At 40.4% G+C, this 22,258-nt stretch overlaps 1 protein-coding gene across 3 annotated transcripts in view; it reads right to left on the bottom strand.

Moving 5' to 3' along the window:
• Positions 1 to 22,258, bottom strand: part of ANO4 (anoctamin 4) — a 344,842-nt gene that overhangs the window by 192,287 nt on the left and 130,297 nt on the right. For 2 of the 3 annotated variants that reach the window (XM_073651462.1, XM_073651463.1), the window contains 2 exons: positions 5,653 to 5,853; positions 1,207 to 1,343 (listed from right to left, as the gene is read on the bottom strand). In XM_073651462.1, coding sequence (XP_073507563.1) covers positions 1,207 to 1,343; positions 5,653 to 5,853 — 338 coding nt within the window. Of the gene's footprint in view, positions 1 to 1,206; positions 1,344 to 1,480; positions 1,552 to 5,652; positions 5,854 to 22,258 lie in introns of those variants that run through there. The other variant, XM_073651464.1, reaches the window with a different exon arrangement.

The raw sequence follows: 22,258 nt of genomic DNA, 5'->3' as shown, positions 1-22,258 counted from the left end.
ATTGTCGGGTGCCGGCTTATGCCGCTGCTGAATTGCCGGCTTTTCATATATTGTCACAGAAGCGATGCGAACTTCCCTGCTCCGGACACAGCGCAGCGCTTCTGTGACAAGTGAAAGCTGTCGGCACAGAAGCCCTGCGCTGTGTCCGGAGCTGGGAATACGCAGCGATGTGTCAGTTTCAGCAAAGAAGCGCTGACTGTCTGGACCTACCGCCGCCGTATTTTAACTCCCTCCACCTTATATTAACTCCGACATGGCAGGGATACGGCCACGGCAGCTTATTAACACCCCCAGAGTATCCCCGCATGTCAATTTCTGAAAGTTCAATAGCATTACCGGCGTATAAGACGACCCCAGACTAGACAGAAGATTTTTCAGTCTTCAAAAGTCGTCTTATACGCCGGAATATACGGTACATTATTTTAGTTTTGTTATTTTTATTCCCCCCCTCAAAATGATTTCAATTTGTTTCTTATTTGATTCGTACAGATTATGGGAGACATTAAAGGTGGAAAAAGTTCTGAAATTATTTCTTGGTATGATTTTTCTTTACATGACAAAAAACTGACATTTTTAGGCTATGTTCACACATAGCGTTTTTGGTGCGTTTTTTATGCAAACTTACAGCTGCGTTTTACGTACCAGCAAAGTCTATGAGATTCCAGAAATCTCATGCACACATCTTGTTTTTTTTATCAGGATTTTGTGCTTTGCATGGTTTTTTGCAAAATAGAGCATGTCACTTCTTTCAGTGTTTTTTCAGCATTTTTTCAGCGTTTTTTAACCCGTTGAAAGTAATGGGTGGTTAAAAAAAAGCTGAAAAAATGCAGCAAAAACGCAGGTGTCAGGTTTTTCAGCGCTTTTTGTGCCAAAACCAGAATGACATTTTTTTTTCACTGTAAATACATAAAGAGACAAAAGGACAGTGAAAAAAGAAACAAAGCAAAAATGCACCAAAAAACAAGCAAATAAGCAAGACAAATCCTGAACAAACCTACTGGCAAGAGATCAGGTTTTGCTGCAGTAAAAAAAATGTAGCAAAAACACAATGTGTGAATATAGCCTTACAGGGGTTTTTAGACATTTTATACCTACTGAATATTATATACAATGTAAACATATTTCACTGTATTCATTCATATCTATCGTTATGTCTGGGTTTTTTTTTATCAGTATTTAAATACCATAAGTAACCAAACATCTTACCTCTCCTTCTGCATCTAATCTGCTGACTTCATCTGACATACTTGTCAAATTACCAGCATGCAGCAGAGAATCATCGTCTTTGGAGGGACTGTTTGCAGCTTCCAAGTCATCAAAGAATATATTTATGTCTTTAACACCTAGAAAGAAATGCACAACTATTGTATTACACCGTAAATACACATAATTTAATGGACACTGTGATCCATACAAACTCTGAATATTCATTCCTGTTCTCTGACCAGACTGCAGGCCTTTAAATCATTTTAGTAGATACCTTTTCATATCCTACGAGCAGGGTCTAGTAAATCAATACTGCTATTCCACTAATGAACTGTATTTATTTGCAGAGTTTATTTTCCAGGTTTTAACCTTTGTCATCAATTCAGTAAGATCACAATCTCATTAATCTTCTACACTACCTTTCCAGGTTTATAGTTTAATTGATCTGGTTAATAGCTACTGGATACAAGTACAACATCATTTACAAGGCATCATATCATCAAAATTATTCAAGTAAATCATGGAAAATTGTCATGGATACTAGGACACTGTAAACAATGTTTGTGTTTGTTTTCACTCTCACCCTCATAATCCTTCACTTTTTACAACTACCCCTAATCCCTACACCTTCATGTCTCCCTCAATCCTTGCCATTCACCTCAGCTCCTCCTCAGAACTATTCCTCAACATTTAATCCTGTGTCTCTAAGCACAGACAGCCACCTCATGCTCTCTCCTGCTCCCACCTACTAACACTTTCTCTGCTTCTCCTCACTGCTGGCGATATCTCCCCAAATCCCAGCCCTCCTCACCACATCTCCACAGTCACTTCCACCTCCTATCCACGATCTATCACAAACTCTCACAACCCTTCTAACCTCCTACACATCCGTCTAGCCCCCGCTTCCCCAGTCCCACTAACAGGAGCTCTATGGAACGCGCGCTCCGTCTGCAACAAACTTTCCTACATCTTTTCATCACTAACAAACTTTCCTTCCTCGGCATCACCGAAACCTGGCTCACCCCCTCTGACACGGCCTCTCCAGCTGCATTTTCGTATGGTGGATTCCACCTTTCCCACACCTCCCACCCCATTGGCAAGCATGGTGGAGGAGTAGGTTTTCTCCTGCCAGATAACTGCTCCTTCACCCAAATCCCACTGCCACCCTCCATTACTCTCCCCTCTTTTGAGGTTCACTGTGTGCGCATCTACTCCCCCTCCAACTTCCAACTGTCTGTCATTTACTGTCCCCCAGGACCAGCCACCACCTTCTTAGACCACTTCACCACCTGGCTACTTCATTTCCTTTCCACTGACATTCCCACTATCAACATGGGTGACTTTAACATCCCCATCGACACTTCCCTCTCAGCTGCCTCTAAGCTTCTATCCCTCACTTCCTCCATCAGCCTTACCCAATGGTCTTCCGCAGTCACTCACAAAGATGGCCACACTCTGAACCTCATCTTCACCGGCCTCTGTTCCCTGTCTAACCTCTCTGACTCACCCCTCCCTCTTTCTGACTACAACCTACTTACATTCTCTACCCTTTCCTCTCCATGGCAACAATCCCCACTCCACAAACTTGCATACCCTCGCAGAAATCTAAAACACCTTGTCCTACACTCACTCTCTGAATCCCTCCTCCCTCTTACAGACATCAGTTCCTTACATGACGCAGATGTTGCTCCCGCTTTATGTAACACCATAATAGCTGCAGCTCTCAATTCAATCGCCCCCCTCACACATACCAAAGCTCGCATAATCAACAGGAAACCCTGGCACACTAGCCTAATCAAAGAACTGTGATGGACCCCCAGGGCTGCTGAGCGTAGATGGAAAAGGTCCCACTCCAATGAGCACTTCATCGCATTCAAACAGTCCCTCACTACCTTCAAGTCCACAGTAACTGCAGCAAAACAAACATGCTTCTCATCTCTCATATCCTCCTTGTCTCACAACCCTAAACAGCTATTCAGTACTTTTAATTCTCTCCTCCGCCCCCCAGCGCCTCCTCCCTCTCCTTTCATCTCAGACGAAGACTTTGCCTCATTCTTCAAGCAGAAGATTTACACCATCAGACAAAGCTTTTGCCTAAAGTCCCCTCAGCCCCTCCTCACACATACTCAATCTTCCTCCTCCAAAACCAGCTTCTCCACCATTAAAGACGATCAACTTTCCTCTTTACTCTCCAAATTACACCTAACCACCTGTGAACTTGACCCAATCCTGTCCCACCTCATCCCCAGCCTTACCATTATCTTCATCCCAACCCTAACCCACCTCTTCAACCTGTCACTAACAACTGGTGTCTTCCCCCCATGCTTCAAATATGCCACGATCACACCCATCCTCAAAAAGCCCTTCCTTGACCCATCCTCTCTGACAAGCTAGCACCCCATATCACTTCTCCCCTGTGCCTCAAAACTACTGGAACAACATGTCCACTTTGAACTGTCCTCCCACCTCTCCTCCTGCTCTCTCTTTGACCGCCTCCAATCTGGCTTCCGACTGCACCATTCTATGGAAACTGCCCTGACTAAAGTTACCAACGACCTACTAACCGCCAAATCCAAGCGACACTACTCTGTTCTCCTCCTCCTACACCTGTCATCTGCTTTTGACACAGGTGGCCATTCCCTCTTACTACAGACTCTCTCATCTCTCGGCATCACAGACTTGGCCCTATCTTGGATCTCTTCATACCTAACAGACAGGACATTCAGAAAGGACATTCACTCACACACCACCTCCTCATCTTGCTCCCTATCTGTCGGTGTCCTCCAATGTTCAGTTCTAGGACCCCTGCTCTTCTCCATCTATACCTTTGGCCAGGGACAGCTCATAGAGTCTCATGGCTTTCAGTATCACCTATATGCTGATTACACACAGATCTACCTCTCTGAGCTGATATCTCCTCCCTACTAACCAAAATCCCACAATGTCTGTCCGCTATCTCATCCTTCTTCTCTGTCAGATTACAACTTAACATGGATAAAACAGAATTCATCATCTTTCCACCTTCCCATTCACCCCCCCCCCCCATCTGACCTATCTATCAACATCAATGGCTGTTCACTCTCCCCAGTCCCGCAAGCTTGCTGCCTTGGGGTAAACCTTGACTCTGATCTCTCCTTCAAACCACATATCCAAGTCCTTTCCACTTCCTGCCGACTCCAACTCAAACATATTTACCGGATCCGCACATTCCTCAACCACGAATCGGCAAAAAACACTAGTGCAGGCCCTTATCATCTCCCACCTCGACTACTGCAACCTCCTGCTCCTACTCTCGCACCCCTCAAATCTATCCTAAACTCTGCTGCCTGACTAATCCACCTGTCCCCCCGCTATTCCCCGGCCTCTCCTCTCTGTCAATCCCTTCACTGGCTCCCCATTACCCAGAGACTCCAGTTCAAAACCCTAACCATGGCATACAAAGCCATCCACAATCTGTCTCCTCCATATATCTGTGACCTAGTCTCCCGGTACTGTACATATCTGCAGCAAACCTCCGATCCTCACAAGATCTTCTGCTCTACTCCCCTCTTATCTCCTCCTCCCACAATTGCTTACAAGATTTCTCCCGTGCATCCCCCCTACTCTGGAACTTTCTACCCCAACATATCAGACTCTCACCTACCGTGGAAATCTTCGTTAAGACCCACCTCTTCCGACAAGCCTACAACCTGCAGTAACCATCGCTCCACCATACCGCTGCACGACTAGCTCTATCCCCACCTACTGTATCCTCACCCATCCCATGTAGACTGTGAGCCCTCACGAGCAGGATCCTCGCTCCTCCTATACCAGTCGCCGTCACATTTTGTTAAAGATCATTGTAATTGTTTTTGTATGTATACCCCTTTTTTACATGTAAAGCGCCATGGAATAAATGGCGCTCTAATAACAAATAACAATAATGTTGTTCTGTCTTTATAGCCCTGTCAAGTACATTTTCTGTAGGGATTCAATTTATGCACTATACCGCAAGCTGAACTTTCTTTAGACCTAACTGTTTAATCCAAACAAGGGCAGCTCAAACCCCCATAAGCCCTATGGAGGAAAACAATTTACTCCAACCGTGCCCCACCCCATGCACCAATGTCAGTTTGCTAATATCCTTGATACGTTCCCCCTGCTCATATTGTTTATTCAGTTTGTTAGATAAGAATTTAGACTTTTTTAAAATTCTGCCACTGTTTTTGACACCTCATTGACATCCCAAAGACTATATGAGCTGTATATAACCCTTTTCTAAGATCATGAGGAACCACCTTCTCCACGGGGAAATAATGTCTTCAGGCCCTTTGCACACTTCTTGTAAGAAACAGGTCCTGTGCCACATTAATCCAATGGCTTTCCAAACAAAATTGAATCTATATACCAAGTTTACCAAGTAGCAGTCATCATATTTTCAAGATTTAGAAAGAGAAGAATGTCTACCTGGATAATGAATCTCTGTGTTTCCATTTGAGAGTGCACACTTGCCAGAAGATGAAGCCTCCATCCTTATTGCCCTTCTGAGGGGAGGAAGAGAGGAATGTCTAACCACTATGTGATCGTTCGGCACAGAATTATTTGCCACACTTTTCCTTTGATGAATCTGCAGTTGATTTTTAGACCCATGAATGGATATACTTATTCCTGAAAAGACAAATATATATTGGTAAAAGTGTTACAGGAGTGCTGTACATGCCAACATGCCTATCCTATTTTGGTAGATTCATGTTTTCCTATGCATTTTATCCAGCTGATCCTCATTATTTGGGAGTTAGGCTATGTTCACATATGAATATAGAGTGGGGCAATGGATGCCAATGGTACACAGTGGGCACCGTTCTAAGTCAATAGGATATATCATGAGCCATCATGGATTCCATCATGCGATAGTAGTGCTGCCTGTAACAGTTTTCACTTGTCAATTCTCACAGAATTGTTAATAGAAGCTTCAATAATTGTTGATTGAGCCTCTGACGTTGATGTCAACCTAGCTTTTACACATATATTTTATTTTTTCACTACTGTCAGAAAATTACATGAAATGACATTAGGAATTGGGAAATATTTGAAGTTTTCTACTAAAAAGAAGCTACCCATTAAGAAAATGTATACCAAAATACCATCAACCAAAATAATGTGAACAACTGTTTATTATACTTATAGAGCTGTTGAGCATCCATTATAAAATAATGGGATTGTTTTATGAAAACAGGTTATTTCCTATCCACAGGATATATGATAACTTATTGTTCAGTTCCTCTCTGACCACTGCAATCTGCACTGATTAGCAAAATTACCAATTTTTGTCACCAACGAGGTTTTTTTTCCGCATTGTAATGGAGCGGTAGTGCACATGCCTATCTGCTACTCCGTTCATTCTCTGTGGGGCTGCTGGAAAAAACAAGCATATAAGGAATAAAGAGAATAGTTGAGCATGCACACTGCTGTTCCACTCTAACAGGGATAAAAGTGCCCGGTTTTGCTGATCAGTATGAATCCCAGAGGTCGAACCTCTCCAATTCAATCTATCACATGGATAGGCAATAACTTGTTTTCACCAGACAACCACTTTAAGCTTTCTTCTTCAACTACAGTGCCTTGAAAAAGTATTCATACTCAGTGAACTTTTCCACATTTTTCACATTATACCCACCAACGTAAATATATTTTATTGTGATTTTATGCGATATACCAACACAAAGTAGCAAGCATTTGTGAAGTATAAAAGGAAATGATACATATTTTTCTAAATATTTAAAAATATAAATCTGAAAACTGTGACATGACGTGCATATGTACCATCCCCACCATCAGACATGGTGGTGGCAGCATCATGCTATGTGGATTCTTTTCTTCAGCAGGGATAGGAAAGCTGCTCAGAGGTAATGGGAACATGGATGGAGCTAATTACAGGGCAATTCTGGAGGAAAACCTGTTAGAGGCTGTAAAGGACTTGAGACTGGGGTGTGGGTTCACCTTCCAACAGGACACGACCCTAAACATACTACAATGGAATGGCTTAGATTACAGCATATCAATGTGTTTGAATGGCCCAGACAAAGTCCAGACCTAAATCTTGTTGAAAATATGTGGCAAGACCTGAAAATGTCTGATCACAGATGCCTCCATCCAATCTCACTTAGCTAGAGCTGGTTTACATAGAAGAATGGGCAAATATCAGCCTCTAGATGTGCAAAGCTGGTAGAGACATACCCCAAAAGACTTGCAGCAGTAATTACAGTGAAAGGTGGTCCTACAAAGTATTGACTCAGGGGGAGCTAGATACAAATGCACATCACAATTTTCTGATTTATATTTTTAAAATAATTACAAAACCATGTATCATTTCCTTTACACTTCACAAATACTTGCTACTTTGTGTTGGTATAGCACATGAAATCTCAATTAAATACAGTTAATTTGTGGGTGTAACGTGAAAAAAATGTGGAAAAGTTCACAGGGTATGAATATTTTTTGAACGCACTGTATAACAGACTCTACACATCTGGGAAGGCTTTCCATAAGGTTTTGAAGTGTGCCTTTTCAGACAAAGGAACATTTGAGTGTCAGGGACCGATGTTGGATGAGAAGGTCTGGCTCCTAATTGTTTTTTCAATTAATTCCAAACATTTTCAATAGAGTTGAGAACTAGGCTATGTGCAGCCACTCGAGTTCCTCCACTCAAAACTCACCTAACCACGCCTTTATGGACCTTACTTTGCACACTGAAGCACAGCCATGCTGAAGCAGAAAAGGTCCTTCTCCAAATTGTTACCACCAGACTAGACGTGTCAATTGTTTAAAATGCCTTTATCTGCTTTAGAATTAACATTATCCGTAGCAGAAAATAAGGGCCCTACCCACAACCCTTAATAAAAGTAACATACCATTATCTGTGCATCACAAAATGTTTCAGGGGGCACTATATATTCCAGGAGATGGCATTTTCCATTAATCTACCAAATCCTCATCATTTGTCAATTGCACCACTCCAGAAGACATTTGGTGATTTTAGTCGTGAATAGCTGTTTGACATTGAAACACATTTCATAAAGCTCCTGACTCACAGCTCTTGTGCTGATGCCAGTTTTAATCTCAATAGTTAATGATTCAAAAGAAGATAGGCATTTTTTACACAACATACTGTATACTTTAGTACTAGACGATGCAGTTTGGGGAGTGTGTGTAGTCTACAGCATTGTGCCTGAGCTGCTATTACCCATAGACGCTTACACTTTTCTATAATAGCACTTACGATTGACTGAAATTTTACAAATTGACGTATGTGGCAAAAAAAAAACACAGACAAGAATTTAGAGTAGAGAGGGAACAATAGGGAATTTTTAATTGTGATATATTAAAATAGCAATTTATTAAATTAAATAAATAGATGTTTAGTATGGAAACCAGTTTTAGTTTTCGGACCACCCCTTTAATACTTTCCCTATTTAATTGATTTCTGTTTCATCAGGAGATCCAAAGAAGGGTCAAGGATGTCAGGATACCATAATTACATACTCCCATGTTTTCTTACACCAGTGGAGGCAACACCAAAATAATAGTATGCCAAGATAACCAATTCTTCTAGTACATGATTTCTGTGACTTGCTGAAATCATATCATGGCTTTCTTTAGTAGCAATTTCTTGGAGAACTTTGCATTTTTCAGCAAATTTGTTGCCGAGACATCGTTACAATTAATGCATGCACAGCAGCACAATGAGCTGAGTCAAAAACAAGGTTCTAATAGAGATTTACTGAGCTTTGTAAACTGTTTTGTCCTGCTGATGTAAGATTTCCAGTTAGCCTTGACCATCCATATATTTACTGAGCCAGTAAGTATATTGATTTATTTCATTTTAAGTGACTGATTTAGTTATTCTCTTAGCAGGTTAGTAGATTGGAGTTTGAGTTTTTAGATTCAGTTTTTCAAATCCACTTTAAGATTGAATAGAAAGGGTTCTCTGCTGTAGGGCTTCTTGTTTTAGCTAAGGCCAAGAGAAAAGAGAAGAATAACTAAAAATATCCCTATATATCCGAGAACAAGAATCCCTTTATAATTTTCTTTAGAGACTGATTGTAATAAGCTAATATTTGTAATACTATTATAATCATGACTCATCTTCATTGGATTACGTCGTGGAATCTACGATTCTGACAGGAAACAAAGCGCTAATCCAGCTCTCAATGTAGCCTTTTAGAAAATCCTTGGTATACTACTATGTTCACACCTTCTAATACCACAACTGAATAATCCTACACACAGCTTACAAGTGGATATACAGTGGTGGCCAAAAGTATTGGCACCCCTGCAATTCTGTCAGATAATACTCAGTTTCTTCCTGAAAATGATTGCAATCACAAATTCTTTGGTATTATTATCTTCATTTAATTTGCTTCCAAGGAAAAAACACAAAAGAGAATGAAGCAAAAATCAAATCATTGATCATTTCACACAAAACTCCAAAAATGGGCCAGACAAAAGTATTGGCACCCTCAGCCTAATACTTGGTTGCACAACCTTTAGCCAAAATAACTGCGAACAACCGCTTCTGGTAACCATCAATGAGTTTCTTACAATGCTCTGCTGGAATTGTAGACCATTCTTCTTTGGCAAACTGCTCCAGGTCCCTGATATTTGAAGGGTGCCTTCTCCAAACTGCCATGTTGACATCTCTCCACAGGTGTTCTATGGGATTCAGGTCTGGACTCATTGCTAGCCACCTTAGAAGTCTCCAGTGCTTTCTCTCAAACCATTTTATAGTGCTTTTGGAAGTGTGTTTTGGGTCATTGTCCTGCTGAAAGACCCAAGACCTCTGAGGGAGACCCAGCTTTCTCACACTGGGCCCTACATTATGCTGCAAAATTTGTTGGTAGTCTTCAGACTTCATAATGCCATGCACACGGTCAAGCAGTCCAGTGCCAGTGGCAGCAAAGCAACCCCAAAACATCAGGGAACCTCCGCCATGTTTGACTGTAGGGACCGTGTTCTTTTCTTTGAATGCCTCTTTTTTTTTTCCTGTACACTCTATGTTGATGCTTTTTCCCCAAAAACTCTACTTTTGTCCCATCTGACCAGAGAACATTCTTCCAAAACGTTTTAGGCTTTCTCAGGTAAGTTTTGGCAAACTCCAGCCTGGCTTTTTTATGTCTCGGGGTAAGAAGTGGGGTCTTCCTGGGTATCCTACCATACAGTCCCTTTTCATTCAGACGCCGACGGATAGTACGGGTTGACACTGTTGTACCCTCGGACTGCAGGTCAGCTTGAACTTGTTTGGATCTTAGTCGAGGTTCTTTATCCACCATCCGCACAATCTTGCGTTGAAATCTCTCGTCAATTTTTCTTTTCCGTCCACATCTAGGGAGGTTAGCCACAGTGCCATGGGCTTTAAACTTCTTGATGACACTGCGCACGGAAGACACAGGAACATTCAGGTCTTTGGAGTTCGACTTGTAGCCTTGAGATTGCTCATGCTTCCTCACAATTTGGTTTCTCAAGTCCTCAGACAGTTCTTTGGTCTTCTTTCTTTTCTCCATGCTCAATGTGGTACACACAAGGACACAGGACAGAGGTTGAGTCAACTTTAATCCATGTTAACTGGCAGCAAGTGTGATTTAGTTATTGCCAACACCTGTTAGGTGCAACAGGTAAGTTACAGGTGCTGTTAATTACACGAATTAGAGAAGCATCACATGATTTTTCAAACAGTGCCAATACTTTTGTCCACCCCCTTTTTTAGGTTTGGTGTGGAATTATATCCAATTTGGCTTTAGGATAATTCTTTTTGTGTTTTTTCATTGAAGACAAATTAAATGAAGATAATAATACCAAATAATTTGTGATTGCAATCATTTTCAAGAAGAAACTGAGTATTATCTGACAGAATTGCAGGGGTGCCAATACTTTTGGCCACCACTGTAACTGTATCCAATAAGAAGTCCTAAAATAATACATTATCAGGACTAATCTTACAAGAACTTTGAAAATGATTAAACATTATTTTTATAAAATTGAAAACGGCTTAAAGAAGACCTTTAACCAAATATTTCATGCTGCCGTGTACACGTGATATAATAGTGGCTGCAGAGCGGAATAAAACTTTTTTTTTTTTATTTCGCCTCTCCATTGCGGAGATATTAGTAATCAAAGTATTTGGCCCTTAATGAGTTAATTGTCATTAAGTCCAAGTGGGTGGTATTAAATAGTTTTCACTGGGGGTGTATAAATCTTCCTCCTGTATGATGTTGCCCAATCAAAAGTAAGCAGCAATACACAGCAGAAACAGAACAAGCAGGTTCTCAATGTGTGAGATGTATAATGTCAGACAAGCTAATCTCCTGGTCTAACCTCCTGCATGATTAGAAAGTGCTGGGAGTACAGATGATTAGCACCTTTCAGATAAGGTCCCAACAGTCCGTGTGGATGAAGGGTGGCACAGCTGAGTTTAGCTGTGGCACACATCAGACTCGTCTATCAGCTCTCCTCTCATATAAAAACTGTCACCTTTGCTGTACTGCCCTTCTCCCTTCTGGAGTTGAGACCTTATAGAGTCAGTAATCACACATATGTCTACTGTGCTCAGGGCAACTTGTAATTGCTCTGCAGTGAGATCAGAGCAGGCTACTCCTGTTTGAGATAGAATGACAGCCTGATCTCACTGCAGAGAGATTACAAATTGCTGCGAGCACCAGAGACATACAATGGCATGAAAAAGTATTTGCCCCCTTCCTGATTTCTTATTCTTTTGCATGTTTGTCACACTTAAATGGTTCAGATCACAAAACAAATATTAAGCAAAGATAACACAAGTAAACACATAATGCAGTTGTTAATTGAAGGTCTTTATTATAAAGGGAAAAAAGAAATTCAAACCTACAGAGCCCTGTGTGAAAAAGTGATTGCCCTCCCACCTTAAATCATAAATTAACTGTGGTTTATCACATCTTTGGGAAGCTTCATTCAATTTCGCTAGCTACACACAGGCCTGATTACTGCCACACCTGTTCTCAATCAAGATCACTTAAATAGGACCTGCCTGACAAAGTGAAGTAGACTAAAAGATCCTCAAAAGCTAGACATCATGCTGCAATCCCAAAAAATTCAGGAACAAATGACAAAACAAAGTAATTAAGATCTATCAGTCTGGAAAAGGTTATAAAGCCATTTCTAAAGCTTTGGGACTCCAGCGAACCACAGTGATAGCCATTATCCACAAATGGCGAAAACATGGAACAGTGGTGAACCTTCTCAGGAGTGGCCGGTTGATCAAAATTACCTCAAGAGAGCAGCGACGACTCATCCAAGAGGTCACAAGAAACCCCACAACAACATCCAAAGAACTGCAGGCCTCACTTGCCTCAGTTAAGGTCAGTGCTCATGACTCCACCATAAGAAAAATACTGGACAAAAATGGCATGAATGGCAGAGTTCAAGACGAAAACCACTGCTGAGCAAAAAGAACATAAAGGCTCATCACAGTTTTGCCAGACAACATCTTGATGATTGCCAAGACTTTCGGGAGAATACTCTGTGGAATGACGAGACAAAATTTGAACTTTTTGGAAGGTGTATGTCTCATTACATCTGGCGAATAAGTAGCACAGCATTTCAAAAAAGGAACATCATACTAACAGTAAAATATATACATAGAAGGGCCTTCATTTTTTATATAATCGTGGCAAAAAGCCAACTAAAAAGTGCATGGCTTAAAGTTACCACAAGCCTACTCAACATTAGATATAAATATGACAGGAGAAGCAGAGTACATATAGGCATAAAATCAATATAGCTTTATTAGATACCAAATATAAAAACAGCCACAACAAATGGCGACATAGAATAGATAACAGGTTACAAAGTGCAGCACATAGTAATGTGTATACAAAGTATATATAACAGAAAAAAAATTTTCCCCAAAGAGGAAAAGGGAGGGGAGGTAAGCACGAAAAGTGCAAATGACATATACCATACATATGCACAAGTCCGCATAAGTGTGCAGGTGTGTATAAAATGTCAATACAAACACAGATATTGCTTACCAGTCACAAATATAAATGAAGATAATAGACAGACCAAGGAACAGGAGAACTAAAGGTACCAGGTGGCCCAAATAGAGCTCTATTTGGGCCACCTGGTACCTTTAGTTCTCCTGTTCCTTGGTCTGTCTATTATCTTCATTTATATTTGTGACTGGTAAGCAATATCTGTGTTTGTATTGACATTTTATACACACCTGTACACTTATGCGGACTTGTGCATATGTATGGTATATGTCATTTGCACTTTTCGTGCTTACCTCCCCTCCCTTTTCCTCTTTGGGGAAATTTTTTTTTCTGTTATATATACTTTGTATACACATTACTATGTGCTGCACTTTGTAACCTGTTATCTATTCTATGTCGCCATTTGTTGTGGCTGTTTTTATATTTGGTATCTAATAAAGCTATATTGATTTTATGCCTATATGTACTCTGCTTCTCCTGTCATATTTAACAGTAAAATATGGTGGTGGTAGTGTAATGGTCTGGGGCAGTTTTGCTGCTTCAGGATCTGGAAGACTTGCTGAGGTAAATGGAACCATGAATCCTGCTGTCTATCAAAAAATCCTTAAAGAGAATGTCCGGCCATCTGTTCTTGACCTCAGGCTGAAGTACACTTGAGTTATGCAGCAGGACAATGATCCAAAACACACCAGCAAGTCCACCTCTGAATGGCTTAAGAAAAACAAAATTAAGACTTTGGAGTGGCCTACTCAAAGTCCTGACCTTAATCTGATTGAGATGCTGTGGCATGACCTTAAAAAGGCATGGAAACACTCCAATATGGCTGAATTACAACAATTCTGCAAAGTTGAGTAGGCGAAAATTCCTCCAGAGCGTTGTAAAAGACTCATTGCCAGTTATCGCAAACGCTTGATTGCAGTTGTTGCTGCTAAGGGTGTCTCAACCAGTAATTAGGTTTAGGGGGCAATCACTTTTTCACACAGGGCCCTGTAGGTTTGGATTTCTTTTTCCCTTAATAATAAAGACCTTCATTTAAAAATTGCATTTTGTGTTTACGTGTGTCAAATATTTAAATTTGTTTTGTGATCGGAAACATTTAAGTGTGACAAACACGCAAAAGAATAAGAAATCAGGAAGGGGGCAAACACTTTTTCACACCACTGTAGGTGTGATTACTGACTCTTTGAACTTTCAGCTCTGGACAGGTAGTGTTGGGCATTACAGCAAATGTGTCAGCACTACAGATGGTGAAAAGCAAAATAGGCTCGCGATGCCGCGGCTGTATGTCTTGCAGCTGTTAGACAGCTGCACCACATGCAGGGTTTGCCTGCTTGTCAGGCAATCCCTGCATGTGTCGCGGCTGTCAAACAGCCACGAATCATGCAGCCGCGGTGACGCAACCCTTTTTTGTGAGCATGCCGAAGATACTACACTAAGAGATCAGGGTTGTCTGACATTAAATGTCTCAGACACCGAGAAACCTGTTCTGAGCTATTCTAGGGTGTGTTTTTCTTTCCCGAGTGTTGCCGCCTATTTATGATTGGTCAACATCATACAGGGAGAAGAAGTACACGCCCCCAGTGAAAACTATATGATAACCCACTTGAACTTAACAAAAATTAACTCATTGGGTGTCAAATACTTTGACTGCTAATATCTCCACAACAAAGAGGCAAAATAAAAATAAAAAAAGTTTTATTCTGCACAGCAGCCACTATTACATCAAGTGTCCAATTTATCATGAAAAAATTGGTGAAAGGTCCTCTTCAAAGTTGGCATAGAGATATTTTAATCAAGGTAAAAATAAAAAGTACTCTGCATTCTCACTACTTTTACAATGTGTTAAAGGGATAGAAAACAGAAAAAAAGGAAAGGGCTTTTTTGAAGCGATTCTGAATGGACTCTGGACAAATGCAAAAAAAAAAAACGAGATGTGGGTAAACGAGGAAAAAAACGTACACTCTATGGAGGGCAGCACTGTAAACTGACGTAAATCGAAAAACGTTTAGTCAACCTGCTGGTACCATAAGCTGGCTGTTCTCACTCTTTACCCCATGTGGTCAAACATAAACTGTAACAAAAACCAGGAGTGCCAGCTGACAAAGCAAGAATGGACTGTGGATATGCAAACCACGATGAGACAGCACTTGGCTTGGATCATCTTTCAAATCCATCGGCTCGGCTGGGATTTAGAAGGTGCACTGGGAAGAGGGGGGATTTTGGGATCCATCTCTCCTCACGGAGGAAGTGCTGTCTTGATATGGTTTGCATATTCACAGTCCATTCTTGCTTTGTCGGCTGCTATTCTTGTTTTAGGTTACAGTTTATGTCTTACGATGTATGTAATTAGAAGAGAAGGTGCATATTGTCCACTCTTGTCTATGGCCTTTGCAGCTCAGCCTCATTCAGGTAACTATCCTTACTGAAGTTAATTACTTGTGCTGCAATATCAGATTAAGTCTACGGAGAAGCATGGCACTTTTTCTGAAATAATTAAAAAAAAAATCTTTTCATAAATCTGATGACTCCATATACTCCATATACTATAAATGGGCATTCTGTTACTCCAGTCATCAACATTTTAAAATTATACACGTATAAGCTCTGTGGCACACAAGTCAAATTCTGGCCCCTGGGCCAAATCTGTCCCTCAGGGTAGGTGTATGTGGCCTGCCCGGCATTGCACTTTCAACTGTATCGGTATCCTGGATGGAGAACTATGTGGGGCCCATTACACTGTGTGGAGGACTATGTGGGGCCACTTATACTGTATAGAGGTCTATGTGGGCCCCATTATACTGTATGGAAGGCAATGTAGGGCCCCTTATACTGTATGGAAGCCAATGCAAAGCCCATTATACTGTATGGAGGACTATGTGGGGCCAATAAACTGTATGGAGGACTATGTGGGGCCCATTATACTGTATGGAGGACTATGTGGGGCACATTACACTGTATGGAGGACTATGTGGGGCCCAATATACCCTGTGGAGTACTATGTGGGGCCCATTATACTGTATGGAAGGCAATGCAAAGCCCATTATGCTGTATGGAGGACTATGTGGGGCCATTATACTGTATGGAAGGCAATGCAGGGCCAATTATACTGTATGGAGGACTATCTGGGACCATTATACTGTATGGAGGACTATCTGGGACCATTATACTGTATGGAGGACTATGTGTTGCCCATTATTCTGTATGGAGGACTATGTGGGGTCCAAAATACTGTGTGGAGTACTATGTGGGGCCTATTATACTGTATGGAAGCAATGCAGGGCCCCTTATACTTTATTGAGGACTATGTGGGACCATTGTACTGTATGGAAGGCAATGCAAAGCCCATTATGCTGTATTGAGGACTATGTGGGACCATTATACTGTATGAAAGGCAATCCAGGTCTCATTATACTCTATAAAGGACTATGTGGGGCCATTATACTGTATGGAAGGCAATGCAGGGCCAATTATACTGTATGGAGGACTATGTGGGGCCATTATACTGTATGGAAGGCAAAGAAGGGCCAATTATACTGTATGGAGGATTATGTGGGGCCATTATACGGTATGGAAGGCAATACAGTGCCAATTATACTATATGGAGGACTATGTGGACCATTATACTGTATGGAAGGCAACGCAGGGCCAATTATACTGTATGGAGGATTATGTGGGGCCATTATACTGTATGGAAGGCAATGCAGGGTTCATTTTACTGCATGGAGGACTATGCGGGGCCATTATACTGTATGGAGGACTATATGGGGCCCATTATACTCTGTATGGAGGACTATGTGGGGCCCATTATACTGTGTCGAGGGCTGTGTGGGGCCCATTATACTGTATAGAGGACTATGTGGGGCCCATTATACTGTGTGGGGCTTACAGTTGGGGAATCATACTGTGATGGGGTCACCATACTTTTCTGAGGAGGGGGGTACAGTAGGGTCATCATACTGTGCGTGTGGAGGATACTGTGGAGGCTTACTGTATTTGGCAGCCACTTTTGTTGGCATCATACTTTATTATCGGTATTATTCAAAGTTTTTATCCTTTGTTGTTGCATATTTAAATTAGGCCATTTGTCCATATGCTTTTACTGCTCTTACACAACATATTATATTATTCCAGTATGCCGTATTTATGATTAGATTTTTATTTTATTCTAAGATCTATTAAATAAAATGTACTTTGTTTGTGGGACAACTCCTTTAAGTTTGTTTATATTTGATGATAAGAAAAGCGTTTTCTATTGTAGACATTTTTTTTTAATAAATATCAATATTGGCTCGCGACTTTGTCCAAGTTTCTAATTTTGACGCTTTGTGTATTTGAGTTTGATATCCCTGCTCTATGGTATGTGAAGGCATTAAAGGGGTTGTCTATACTTTTTTCTTCAGGAGCGCTCCATTCTTTCAGCTATCTAGCAGTTTTAGAGCTGAGCTGTTCTTGAAAGCTGCATAGCGGACAGCTTGAATGTGCGCACTCCTTGTCTAGAATCCGCTCACTGTTGCTAGAATGTGGAGGTGGTCAGTGGTCCTATCCAACAAGCGTAAACTATTAAATTAAAAATCCCTCTTTTCATGAGAAGGAATAGGATGAGGTAAATTGCAAAATTGCTTGTTTTTACAAGCACTTTATAATTTTACCCATTTACGAAGCTGTGACAACCTCTTTAAATAGCAATAGGCAGCAAAGCTACTGTATAATTTGTCCTAGTTTTCCACAATCTGACAACCATCAGATCATTTATTTCAGTTTCGTTGTTAAAGCTTTCTTCTTTTTACATTTTCCTGCTTTTAGCACTTGAACTTCAAGAACTGACTATTCACTTGCTGACTAATACATCGCACCCATTGGCTCATGTCATTGTAACAAGAAAAATCTATCTAAAATTTTACTGTTATGGCTGATCCAATATTGTACCATAAATAACAAATATCTTTAAAGGTTCTGTGAAACTCTAGTCCTGGAAAAGAAGAAAACTCTGATCCCTTGGGAAATTACCATATGAACTTGTTTTTTTCACATCCAAGATCTCATTCAGACATAATGAAAAAACTGCTAGTCTTCCTGTGCAATTTGTAAAATCATCAATTTCTGCCCCTAAGTATACCCTAGAGATGGATTATTTTGATACTTTTTTCAAAATACCTCAGGTTCATTACAAACCAAAATTGAGTATACAATTGTTCCCTTATTGCTAATAATACTTGAACATATAGAATATATTGAATTACTAAGAAATCATTGTAAGTCCTCCCTGTTATTACCTGAACAAGAATTTAGGGGGAAATAATAAACAATAAGGAAATGACAATCACTGTAATGAAGAATAAGAGAATATATCAGTTTTTTCTTAGATGCCATGCTGTTGTGAGAGGTGCAGTATGTGGTTTAGCATTGTGTTGCTGAAATATGCAAGGCCTCCCATGAAATAGACATTGTCTGGATGGAGCATATATCGTTCTAAAACCTCTATGTAATGCTCAGCATAGATAGTGCCTTACATGATGTGTAAGCTGCCCATGCCATAGGCACAAATGCAGCCCCATTCCATCGGAGATGAAGGCTTTTGAACTGTGTGTTGGTTAACAAGCCAGATGGTGGCTCTCCTCTTGAATCTGCATGATATGGCATCCGTGATTTCCATAAAGAATTTCACATTTTGATTTATCTGACCACAGAACAGTTTTCCATTTTTAATGAGCTTTGGCCCAGAGAAGACTGCAGAGTTTCTGGATTGTGTTGCTATATAGCATCTACTTTGCATGATAAAGCTTTATCTTGCATGTATGGATTATACGGCAAACTGTGCTCACAGACAATGATTTCTGGAAGTATTCCTGAGCCCAAGCAGTGTTCTGCATGACTGAATCATGCCTGTATTTAATGCAGTGCTGCCTGAGAGCCTGTAGATCACAATCATCCATTAATGACAGTCAGCCTTGTCCCTTGTGGACATGGATTTTTCTAGTCTCAGAATCTATTGATATTATGTACTGTAGATGGAGGGATATTTACAGTCATTGTAATTTTACATGAGACAATTTTACATGGGTTAATTTTACTGAAATTGTCCCGCAATTTTTGAACACAGTTGGTCACAGATTGGTGAATCCAGGAGCCAAACAAATGCGACCTGTGCAGCTGCACAGGGGTCCCAAGAGGTAAGGGGACCCACTAACACCTCGAAAGCCTGTGAAATTGTGTATTATAATGAGCTATTGGACTGCAAAGGGTCCATATATTGTTCTTGCACAGGGGCCATTTTCTGTCTGTCCGCCAGTGGATGGAACAATGACCATCTTTGCTTCCAAGAAACTCTGCCTCTCTAACATGCCTTTTTTACACAGTCGTGTGCCTTAGTTGAAAGTTGACCCTCCACCTGTTTTTTATTAGTACCACTACTTTTACAGCCTTTTGGGATCTCTGTCAAAAGTTTTTTGAGATGTGTTGCTGCCATCAATTTCTAAACAAGTTAATTCTTTCCAATAAAATGGAAAACTTTAACTTTCAACTTCTGATGTGTGATCTATGTTCTGTTGTGAATTTAATATGAGTATGAGGGATTTCCAAATCATTGCATTCCTGTTTTCTTTACATATTACACAGGGTCCCAACATTTTTGGAATTGTGGTTGCATAATATTTGCTGACATGTTTGACTACATGATATAAAATACACTGCAGACTATATTGCACTGTAAAGAAGGAGACGGATATAAGCCTTGAATATGTGTTAAGACCCTTTCTGCTAATACAAATCTTCAGGATAAGTGACGTAGGACACTCAAGAAACTTGCCAGGAAGAATGAATACACTGTGTTAGAGGCATTAGAGAAAATGCATGACAGAGGGATTCCACGAAACATCAGAGAATCCATCAAAATAACTTTCTTAATTAAAACTTCACTTCAAAATTCAGCATTTAAAAGTTTCCATCATCGTATGCATAAACAGCCCATTAGGTAAACAAAAAAAGATCTTATCTAGGCATTTCGGAGTTCAGCCTTTGTCATGGTTTTTAAACAATGGAATTAAAAGTTAAGTTTTAATCTAGAAAGTTCTTTTGCTGAACTACTTATTGTTTCCTTTATTTGGATTTCTAGATTGGCTATGACTGGTCCCCGCAATGCTTTCTAAAATGCTGTCACATATACACAATGAATGGTGAGCTGACTTTTTCTATCAGGAAACACATGTTTTATGCAACATCCACTCAGGTCCTGTAATAGGCACAATATATAACATATCTAAAGTGTCTCTCTATATGCTTAAAAGTAGCCACTAAAAATATGAATTTAGTAAGATTTTAATTAGGATAACATTTTTATAACAGTGTCATAAGTAATTAAAAGTATAACTGTTTCAAGCAAATGCGTTGTAACGACTACTGTCCAAGTCAAATATTAAAATGACTGAGATCTTATACAAAATTCTCAAGACTGACATTATAGACTCTAACCACACCTGCATTTCTTCAAAGCGTTACGATATGACTACCCCACATTTAAGGGGAGTCTGTCACCTTTTTTTCCCTACCCCATCTGAAGGCAGCATGATGTAGGGGTAGAGACCTTTTTTCCATGTATCACTTACTGGGCTGTTTGCTGCAGTTTTGATAAAATCAATGTTTATTTTATCCTTCTGAAAATCTAGAAGTTGCCTGAATGCTGAGCTCTGTATAGCCCCGTTCTGCAGTGAGCATGCGCCAGGGCTCTTTGACCTTTCCCAGCGCATGCGCACTGCAGTGCTTTGCTCTGCCCTCGTCAGAACACATCTAGGACCAGACCGTGCCCCAAGTGAGTATAATAAAAGCTCTTTTTCTTGTCTTGCAGGTCGAATTGGGGGCATATACGTATATAGCATTATAGAATGCTGTATAACAGGATTGAAAGGTGGTGGGCTTATCTCATATCAGTCAAACCTGGTGACAGGTTCCTTTTAATGATCATATTGCACAGGTCTACAAAAAAAAACTTTTCTCAGGTGCCAAGGTTTCTTGAATGGATTTAGGGTATGCTGAGGGTGCTGAATTCAAAAATCCCGTTACTTTTGCTGAATTGGTTCTAGTTTTTGAGATAATTCATCCATGAAGATAATGCATTCCCCCAATGCGACTTGTGTATGATAACAAATGCAATAGCTTTTGATCTTTTGGTCTGTCTTTTGACACTTTTATAGTAATAAAATATCCCATATAATTATTTTGTATTTCAATTTGTAGGCTTACAATGCTATAAAAGTGAGTTTTTGAAGTCAGAATTCTACTGTAATTAACTATTAGATATCTCAGAAACTAGAGTCAATCTGGCAAAACCGAAGTCATATTCTTAATAAGCACCATAAACGTAATATAAAACCGTTCAGACATCATTTGCAACAAAATCACTGTATACCAGGGTCATCAGTGTCATCAATCATAATATTCTTCTCCATGCAGTTTGGTAACTGACACTACAGATCTCTTTCCATATCAGCTACCATTCACTGCAGTACAGTCACAGAAACAACAAATGGATTAAAAGGGAAACACGCAGGACATTACAGAAATACTGATGCTGCACCTCCTGTCTCGCTGATAACCTCGCCCTCCAGTATATACTCATTGCTATTGATCATTACACAGAAAAATCAGCAAGTTGCTTACATTTGCAGACCATATATTTGGCGGCGAATGAATGCGTGTGGCACATAGTAAGAAAGTAAATCATGAATTAACAGTAAGGTGATGGCTACTATCAGCTGGGTATATAAAACTAAGCAGAGGGCAATGGTAAAAATTTCAGATTAAATATATAACTAGTGATGAGCGAGCACTAAAATACTCGGGTACTCGATGCTCAGGTCGAGCAAATTGGAATACTCGGGTGCTCGACCCGAGCAACGAGCCCAATGTAAGTCTATGGGAAACTCGAGCATTTTTCAGGCGGCTCCCCCCAGCGGTCTGTAGAGGGCCGAAAAATTGCCCAAATCGATGGGAACAGTGTTCAAATGAGATGGGAACAGCATGGGGAAGATCCCTGGAAGCATTTCTGACTCCCA

This window comes from Phyllobates terribilis, unplaced genomic scaffold (assembly GCF_046119375.1).
Source record: "Phyllobates terribilis strain yellow unplaced genomic scaffold, ASM4611937v1 Scaffold_11__3_contigs__length_659146591, whole genome shotgun sequence".
Classification (NCBI taxonomy): Eukaryota; Metazoa; Chordata; class Amphibia; order Anura; family Dendrobatidae; genus Phyllobates; species Phyllobates terribilis.
The sequence above is the reverse complement of the archived record's forward strand: the minus strand, read 5'-3'. Positions and strand labels throughout refer to the sequence as shown.